Below are 9,996 nucleotides of genomic sequence, written 5' to 3' on the forward strand. Positions count from 1 at the left end.
CACTAATTATAAATATTACAATTTATACTAAAGTATGGTCCGATCATTAGGTAAAACTAATCATGGATCCTCAGAGATAATCAGTCATGTCATGCCTGACCATGCACGATTATATTACGTGTCCGGGTTTTCAGGCATCCGCAGACATGCTATGTCTGACCATGCATGTCTATATAACGTATCCGGGTTTCTAAAGATCCAAGGATACGTCACGTCTTTAGCGTACCCCGAGCTGAATACATCGTGAGCTCGTGTCACGGATGTTATGCCTTATAAACATTACAATTTCGTGCTTATTGCTTTGCATTCCCCAGCTTGTGCTATTGACCTGGGGAACCATGCTGCCTTAATGGAGAAAATACAGACTTATGAATCATTTATTACAGTTCTTTACTCGCCAGCTGTACACAAGCTAAATAAAATACTCGTGCTGAATTTTAGGAGGCACATTTTCCCCCCAAGTTCCTGCTTGTGTTTTATGACGTCACCTTATAACTTACACGGTGGGGACTTTTAAACTTCCGTTGCGATTATCCAGGCTTGCCCACTACTCGAGTATTGGACACGTGGAACACTACGATTGACGTCTGTTCGGGTTTCGAGGACTGCAATAATGGTCTGGCCAACTTTTTGTTGCCGTTTCGCCTTTCGATACACTACCCTCGGATCTTGAACTGGTCGGATCAGATGGTTCACGTTGTTTTATGCCATTTACGTATAAAAAGGGACAGGTCAATTCCACAGTTTACCACCTTTCATTCAAAAAATTTCCCCATCTTCTATCTTCTGTGTTTTCAAACCTCCTTCCTTCTCAGAGAAAAGAAAAAAACCTCAAAACCTTTTGTTCCCAAAATCTTTCGGAGACCCAGCTGTTTAACTGTTCAGGAGTGAGTCTTCCAGTCCTTACGAAATACACCTCTTCTATCGACGATCATACTGTAAGTCCGATCACTTCTCATGGGCTTTTTCTTTATAGTTTTCTGCATTTTATTTACCATGCTCTTTCATGCTTCGTCGTAGTCAATATTAGGGTGTCTTCTTGATTTTTGGCACATAGGTTTCAACTTTAGGTTTACACAGAAGATTTGGATCCTTTCCTAAAATTATGATATTCACAACATAGGAAATTTTCTGGGTAGATTTGGGTAACCTTTGACAACTATAGAAAATACCCATTCGGTGCATAGAAGACGAAAGGTTAGGGTTTAAAATATCAAATTGCTTAGGGAACACATTTTTTTTCTTTTCTGGGTGGTTTTTCTCTAAACCGCCCCCAAGGACAATAGTGGCCGGATTTTCTGACACACGGTTCCCTAAATACCAGGGGTCTGTTGGGAAACCTAGGCGCGTAGCGTAGGTAGCACATGGCATCACGCAACGGGTTGAGATTAACTCAGCTCGGGCATCAAAAGCACCAATTCCCTTCGTGCTTCCTTGCCTTTATCTTTATAAAATATTAGGTCGCATATTAAGTGACTCGTCGTTCTTGTTCGCTAGGCGATCTAATGGCACCCAAGAAGAGCGTAACCAAGAAGAGTGCAACTATCTCCTCGTCTCGATAAACCAACAAGGGAAAAGAGATCGCCTCCGAATCTCCTATTCCTCAGTTCGGCCCTGTGGTGGAGAAAGAGGTCGTGGTTGGTCCTAATGCGTTCTTCGAGGCAGAGACAATTGTCTCCAAGATCACGACCCAAGGAAGGGTCAATAAGATAATGTTGTCCCATAACATTGAGGTTGGGTCCGGGGTCCTCATAGCCCGACCTTCATATGACGGGGAAAGGAGCTGCGCGCCTCTCTAGGATGACTTCGCGGCCTAGAGCGACGAGCATTTGAAGGCAGGGGCCTTCCTTCCTCTGGACCAGTACTTCGTCGAATTCCTCAACTATGTGAAGTTGGCGTCGTTTCAGCTTCCCCCAAACTCATACCGACTATTGGCGGGGTTGAAGTATCTCTTTCTAAAGCACGAGTGGGAGGTCCCCACTCCAGCGGTTATCCTTTATATTTTCTGCCTCAAGGCCAGCCCGAAACAATGAGGGCGAGGTGATGGGTTCTTATACTTGACCAGATTCCCGAGCTCGCCCTCAGTCATTGAACTCCCCAGCCATCCCAACGACTACAAAGATCAATTTTTTATGTCGAATGGGTTCCACAACTGTGAACATCAATACTTCAACCGTCCTCGTAAGTTTCATTTCCTCTCTTAGCTCGTGAAATCATTATCTTTGTATCTGGATCTACTTCTCGTGTATATACTAATTGAGTAGTATTTTTGTGCAGCCATATTCGCGAGGACGGACAAATCTGCGACCCTTGAGGGTCAATATGATACACTATCTAGGCTTCTACCTAGTGAGAAGGACAACTGCCAGCTGGGACCGATGACACGATGCTGGCGTGTAAGTTAATCACTGAAGGCCAGACTCTAGCTTTGAGAAGAACATGAGCTAACCTCCCGGTGGTCCGCGAGCTCCCACCTACCCATGAAGGGGATGCCGAGGCTGTTGAAGGTGAGGAGCAAGAAGAAGACGAAGTACCTCTCATGCGGAAGAGGCGGGCTCCCGAGGCTGCTCGGGACCCTGAGTTAGAGCGAGCTTCTTCGGGGGCAGCAGCCGACCCCTCCGACCAAGGTAACCCATAACCCTATAGGGATTTAGATAGGGCTGTCGCTGACCTTAGGTTAGTTAGGTTTAATCCAAACCAGCTCATCCATCGCCACCCTAACGATCCAGACTGTAATATAACCCTGCTCCAGTGCATGGGCCACTTAGTGTTACGCCATGACATGGGCTACCCTAAAGGCATCGTTGTTGTAGATAATACCCTATCCTTTAGGTTAGTCTTTTTTGAAGAGTATGGGACCAATCTCAGGTCGTGGTCCTCTCTGCTCCAGGGTACCCTTTCCCCGAGACTTAGGCAATACGTAGAGGAGTCCAGCCCTGAGATAGAACCTGAGCCTGAACCTCCCCTAATTCAAGAAATTGTAGACTTAGACTCCCCCTTTCCTCCAACAGTTCCAAGGCCGGAGGTCGTGAAAATAGACTCCTCCCCTAGCCCGGAGGGTAGGACTTTTTATTATACTGTATATGTATACACATTTTATGTAAACTGATGAATTTACATGTATATTAAATTCCTTTTCATTCTTTTTAGGCGAAGAAATGGCACAACCAAGAGTTCCCGACATCTGCACGATTTTCCAGGAGGGAAAAACCAGCTCGGGGCCTGTCGTAAAGAAACCCCGGTTCACAGCAAAGAAGACGCCCCCTGCGACAGGGACTACCTCCAAATCTCTGGCTAAGGGGAAAGGCACAAGCTCGCCAGCTTCGACTGCTGTCGCGATGGAGAAAATGGGTCCTCCTCCACCTCCTCCTCGATTTCCACCTGCTCTTGCTCAAGATCAGACATCACAAGTGACTGTGACCCAAAATGGGTATGTTTTAAATATTTATAAATTGCAAGCGCACGAATCGTTCATATAGAATAGTGATCGTGTAAGCAAGAATGTCGAACCCAAAGGAGTTGTCTAAAATAAAAAAAAAACTATTTTAAATCAAAATTAATAAATTCTAACCTAGCTCCAAAGATTGATGAGAGTTTTGTATAATGAAAATAAAAGAAAAGACAATAATAAAGATATTAATGACAAATATATAAACATAAATTAAAAGTAAAAATCAAGATGGTAAAATAAGATTATTAAGGATTAGAATCCACAAAATATAAGTTCAATAATATTTATAAGTACATTGATTCCCAAGTTTTAGTGATAGTTAAAATAAATCAAGCTATCATTTTCCAAATAGATTTATAATATTAAGCACAAATTACTTCTAAAAAGATAAGATTTTTCTTCACTTTTCAAAATTATAATTTCAAAGCATTTAGTGTAAATCAATCTAATGAAATAACAAATAAATCAATGAACATTATTTATAAGGCAAAACATAATATTTTTGTTCTAAGCATGGATGTGTACAATTTAATGACACATCTTACACAAATAATATTATGTTTTTGCACTAATGAAGAACAAACTGTAAATATGTGCTAACAATCCCAAATACATGATATTTAAGATGAAAGAAGATATTTGAAGAAGAAAATTCCATAAACTTTGTTGCACAAAATGGGAAATCAACATACAAAATAAATACTATCTAGTTACAAATTGTTTCATTATCACCTTAATAATCTTAAAAAGATTAGAAACTCATAACTAGAATAGAAAATACAAACTAAAAATTACAAACATAAATAGGAAAATTTGGAGGAGAAACCCCCAAATTGTTCCTCTAAAAATACATAGAAAATAACCAAAAAGAAGAAGAAGATGAAGAGAATTGAGAGGTTTGAAAGTGTAGAAACTTTGGTATGGTAACCTCTCTTTCATTTTACTCACTAAACTCCCTTATTTATAGCAAAAAAAGTGGTATTAAAATAATCAATTTAAACTAATTAAATTGATAAAATTAATTTAATTAATTATAATATGGCAAATAGGGGTAAAATATATGGTGTAATAATGATGTTTTTGGGTAAAATGTGTAGAAAATAGGGTAAAAATGTTGGTATTTTTAAACAAAGAGACAAGGGTACAAAAGCAAGCTTTTGTTGGGCTCAAGACATTTTTTTTCTTTTGCTTTGCTGGACTGGCAGATGCTGGGCGTGTGGGCTGGGGGAAAGGATTGGGCCAAAGGGTGATTGGTGTGGTGGAGAAGCTGCTGGTGAGTGGGAAGCTGGCTTCTGCGTGAGGCTGGGTGAAAGCCGAGTGGTGTACGGCTGGGCAGAGGTGCCGTTGGTGGTCAGTTGGCGTTGGCACATGGAGGCAGGCATTTGGGGGAATTTGGCTGGGCTAGTCTTGGCTGGGAGGAAATGGGCCAGGCTGTTGGGCCTGGGGAGCTGGCAGCTGGTGCGGCCCAAGAAGGAGGCCAGGTGGGCCTTGGTTGGTGAAGGAGCAGGCGGTTAAGAGAGCTTCATTGATGCAGCTGGAGACAACGTGGTGCTTTGGATGAAGAGGGCAGCTGGTAGGCGTGAGGTGGCAGTGCATTGGCTGGCTGAGAGATGCTGGCTGGAGTGTGAGGCAAACGGGCCAGGGCCGTGGAGCATGGCTGAAGCAAATAAGCATTTGGGCTTGGGCTGGTGAGGGGCCTGTTGGCTTCTTTCCAATCTCAAAAATGCCATTCTTTTCTTCCTTTCTTTCCTTAAAAATGCCATCTTTCCTTTATTTTTCTTTCTTTTCAAGAGCAAAAGTGTCATAAATTTCCCTACAAAATAAATATAAAATAAATCATAATAAAATATTTTCAACTATAAAATAAATCAATTTAATTCTTTGAAAATATTAATTATAACTTAATTTATATTTAACATTTAATTTTAATAATACAACATTTTTTTACCTCAAACTAACAACAATAATTCAAATAATTAACTATAACATTTTACAACAAAATAACTATAAAAACACACAAAAATATATAAAATCAAAATAAACCTAATAAATTCAAAATTACTTAAAAAATTAATAAATCAATTAAAAACTCAAGAATTAAGCAACAATTCGCACATAAAAAGTGATAAAATAACTCTATTTTGTAGAGTTATCAACAAGCTGATCCCACAGCTCCTATTGTCCCCACCACCACCGTGCGCATCCCAATCAACCCTCAGGACTTGGAGAAGATCCTTGATACTTTTCAGGGGACTCTCTATGAGACGGCGAACCACGTGGTGGAGCATATATACGAAGCCAACCCGAAGGACTTGAGGGTAATCGAAGAGAGGAGCCCGAAGAACGTCCTGGAGTCCGCCTTGGGGATGACCCTCACAGTAAGATAGCTTTCCTCAGTTGAACATACATATATTATTTTTTATTTTTATTTTACCCAGTATGAGTCTAACTTGTTTCCTTATTTTTTTAGGCCTGGGCCAGGGCTAGGAATGAGGAGCTTCAGGCTGAGCTCCAGGTTTCCCAGTCCGCCCTGACTGCTGCTCAGGAAAACGAGCGAGCTGCCAAAGCTGCCCTTGCAGCTGCTCAAAAAGGCGAGCTTGATGCCAAGGTTGCCCTTGCACTGCCTCAAGAAAGCGAGCAGGCTACAAAGGTTGCCTTGGCTGCTCTTCAAGTCGAGGTCGCTGAGGCCAAAGCCAAGCAGCTGAAGGTCGAGGTTGCTGTTAAAGAGGAAAAGGCGGCCTTGCTATCCTCCATGGAGAGCATGATGTATCACTGCTGGGCCTTCAACCAGGATGGTAACTTCTCCTTCTTGGCTCCTAAAGTGTGGGATCCATACCTTGAGAAGTTCAAAGCTCGGATCCTACAAGAGCAGTCTAAGACCGGGGATGCTTCCACTACGGGTGAGCAGGAGACTGAAGAGGTTACATCCTCAGAGCGCCCTGGAGGGGCTTGATTTTCTTTTTCTTTTTTGTAAACATTCTCCATTTGGCCTAGTTTCAGGTTATTTTTCCTCGAGACAATTTGCTTTTAATTCATATATCTACCTTTTTATCTATTTGTCTTTTCCTTGATTGTCTCTCATGTTTAGGCTTTTCTAGACTTGCACACTCAAAATCTTAGGAATCGACTTTTAGATCGGGATAGATATTTTGAATTTGGTTATATAAAAAATTAATGTGTTGATTTATATCATACTTGTTAAGTATCAGGCCTTGGACCCAGTTATATTCGGGATTTTAAATATTTCAAACTTAGTCCTTGTTAGGTTTACTGCTATCTCGAGCTTCTAAGGAAGCCATCGAATTTTCAATTTTGCTAACTTCTAAGTTTTGGACCTGGTTGTATCCAGGGTTTTAAATGATTTAAAACTTAGTTCATGCTAGGTTTAATGACACCTTGTGTTTTAAAAAAAAAATCGGTTAATCAATTTTACTAACTTCTAAGTTTTGGACCTGGTTGTATCCAGGATAGGTTTGTACCTGGACATGTCTAGGATTTTAAGTGTTTAAAATGTTCTAATCCATCTCGGGTTATATGCCCCCCAAGTAACCAGAAAGTGAACTTTCTCGGTTGCTTGGAAAAATGTTATCACACGAACTAATACATAAATAAACTATATGAAAGACAAGAAATACATAACGATCCCTTCATTTCTTAATCAAATGGCTTTTAAAATTAAGCCTTACATAGATGGATGGTATCATCATTGATAATACTTCTTCAGGTGCATGGCATTCCAGGTCCATGGGACTGTTTCTCCACTAAGTCGAGCTAATTTGAAAGTTCCTTCACTCATGACCTCCACTATTTGATAGGGCCCTTCCCAGTTCGGACCTAAAGCACCGTCTTTGGGGTCCTTGTTTTCCAAACAGACACTTCGGAGGACTAGGTCGCCCAAACCAAAACTACGCCTTTTGACCTTGGAAATAAATTAACGAGTGATTTTTTGTTGGTAATGTGCGAGCTGTAGTTACGAATCCTCTCATTTCTCATCATTCTGCTCCTGGCTGAAAGTCTGGAGCCTGTGCGTGGTTACTTTTGTTTCGACGGGAATGACAACCTCACTTCCGAAAGTTAGGGAGAAAGGGATGTGTCCCGTAGAATCTGGTGGGAGGTCCAGTATGCCCATAGTGCCTGCGGGAGCTGCTCAGGCTAGACTCCCTTGGCCTCGTCTAACCTCTTCTTAAGATTCACCTTGAGGGTCTTATTCACGGTCTCGACCTGCCCATTGGCCTGCAGGTACGCAACTGAGGAGAAACTTTTAACTATGTTGTGCTTTTCACTGAACTCAGTGAAGAGATCACAGTCGAACTGAGTTCCATTATCTGACACAATCTTCTTCGGAAGCCCAAACCGGCACACAATACTCTTAATCACAAAGTCAAGGACTCTTTTTAAGGTGATGGTTGCCAACAGCTCAGCCTCTACCCACTTCGTGAAGTAATCAATGGACACCACCGCATAACAAACTCCTCCCTTTCCCGTAGGTAAAGCTCCTATTAAATCAATTCCCCATACTGCAAATGGCCACGGGGATGAGATCATTGTTAGCTCGACTGGCAAAGCTCGTGCAACTGTGGCGAATCGTTGGCATTTTTCTCACTTTCGAACATGGGAGACAGAATCTTTTGTTAAAGTGGGCCAAAAATAACCCTGCCTTAATATTTTTAAGGCCAGGTTTTGCCCCCCAGCATGATCCCCACGGAAGCCTTCATGCACCTCATGCAGGATAGTTTTAGCCTCCTCTGGCAGAACACACTGTAGCAGAGGCAAGGAATGGCCTCGTCGGTACAATGTTCCATCCACTACTACATATCTTGGAGCTTGATAGAGTATCCTTCTCGCGTCTTTTCTTTCTTCGGGCAGTTTTCCTGTTGTAAGATATTTTATCATGGGGGTCATCAAGCTCAGCCTAGTGTCAATCATCTCGACCTCCGTCCCGCTTCCTGCCACACTTGGACTTTCCAAGAATTCCATCGGTACTACGTTCAAAGTCTCAGCTTCCTTGGAGGTGGCGAGCTTCGCCAAAGCATCTGCATTAGCATTTTTCTCGTAAGGGATCTATTTGATGGCGCCATACTCAAATTATGATAGCTCTTTCTTCACCTTGGCTAGGTAAGCTACCATCTTGGTACCCTGCTCTTGGTATTCCCCTAACACTTGATTGACCACGAGCTGGGAATCACTATAGCACTAGACGACCCTGGCCTTCAATTCCTTTGCCACTCTAAGCCCGGCTAACAAAGCCTCGTACTCGGCTTCGTTGTTCGATGCCTCAAACCCGAATCGTAGCGCGGTATGGAATCGATGCCTTTCCAGAGAAATCAATACGATCCCAGTTCCAGACCCGTTCTCATTAGAGGAGCCATCCATAAATATTCTCCACAACATCTGTACTGGTTCTTTCAAAAGCTTTTCTTGAAATCCAGTGCATTCAGCCATGAAATCAGTAAGGGCCTGGCTTTTGATCGATGTCCATGGTACGTACAATATTTTGAACTGGCTGAGTTCGATTGCCCATTTTAAGAGACGTCCCGAAGCTTCAGGTTTTTGTAATACCTGCCTTAGAGGGTGATCAGTCATGACATGGATTGAATGGGACTGGAAGTACGACCTAAGCTTCATGGAGGCTAATATTAGGTAGAACAACATCTTTTCCATTAGGGGATATCGTGATTCAGCTTCGAGAAGTCTTTTGCTTATATAATGTACTAGTTTTTGAACCCGGTCTTCTTCCCAGACCAATACGGCGCTGGCTGCATTTTCTGTCACAGCCAAATAAAGGAATAGGGGTTCCCCTACCACTGGTTTAGACAATACTGGGGATTCAACCAAATGCGTTTTTAGATCGAGAAATGCATGTTCGCACTCCTCAGTCCATTCAAATTTCTTATTCCCTCAGAGCAAGTTATAGAATGGCAAGAATTTGTCCGTGGATTTTGAAATGAACCGATTAAGGGCTGCCACTCTTCCAGTCAGGCTCTGGACTTCTTTACGCAAGCTGGGTAAAGGTATTTCCAATAATGACCTGATTTTATCTGGATTTTCCTCTATCCCCCTTGTATTGACTATGAATCCCAGAAACTTTCCCGACTCCACTCCAAAAGTACACTTCTGGGGATTCAACCTCATGTTATATTTCCTCAGGATCTCAAAACATTCATTTAGGTCAGATACATGGTTGTTGGCAGTCTTGGATTTGACTAGCATATCGCCGACATACACTTCCATGTTTTTTCCAATCTGACCAACGGACATTTTGTTAACTAACCATTGGTAGGTAGCCCCGACATTCTTTAATCCGAAGGGCATGACTTTATAATAGTATACGTTTGTTGGAGTCATAAAGCTATTATGCTCATGGTCTGTAGGATTCATCGTGATTTGGTTATATCCAGAATACGCATCCATGAAGGACATGAGCTCGTGCCCCGCAGTGGTATCTACCAACTGATCAATTCTCGGCAATGGAAAGCAATCCTTGGGACAATCTTTGTTCAGGTCAGAGAAATCGATGGTCCGCCACTTTCCATTGGCTTCGGGAC

The 9,996-nt window shown here is 42.2% G+C and overlaps 1 protein-coding gene across 1 annotated transcript; it reads left to right on the plus strand.

The window, feature by feature from the left end:
• Positions 1–5,539: 5,539 nt before the first annotated feature.
• LOC133782738 (uncharacterized) lies at positions 5,540–6,589 on the plus strand. The gene is made up of 2 exons (XM_062222109.1): positions 5,540–5,829; positions 5,922–6,589. The coding sequence occupies exons 1-2, from the start codon at positions 5,818–5,820 to the stop codon at positions 6,402–6,404; spliced, it is 495 nt and encodes a 164-aa protein (XP_062078093.1). The 5' UTR covers positions 5,540–5,817; the 3' UTR covers positions 6,405–6,589.
• Positions 6,590–9,996: the final 3,407 nt, after the last annotated feature.

The sequence above is a fragment of the Humulus lupulus genome, chromosome 6, assembly GCF_963169125.1.
Source record: "Humulus lupulus chromosome 6, drHumLupu1.1, whole genome shotgun sequence".
Lineage (NCBI taxonomy): Eukaryota > Viridiplantae > Streptophyta > Magnoliopsida > Rosales > Cannabaceae > Humulus > Humulus lupulus.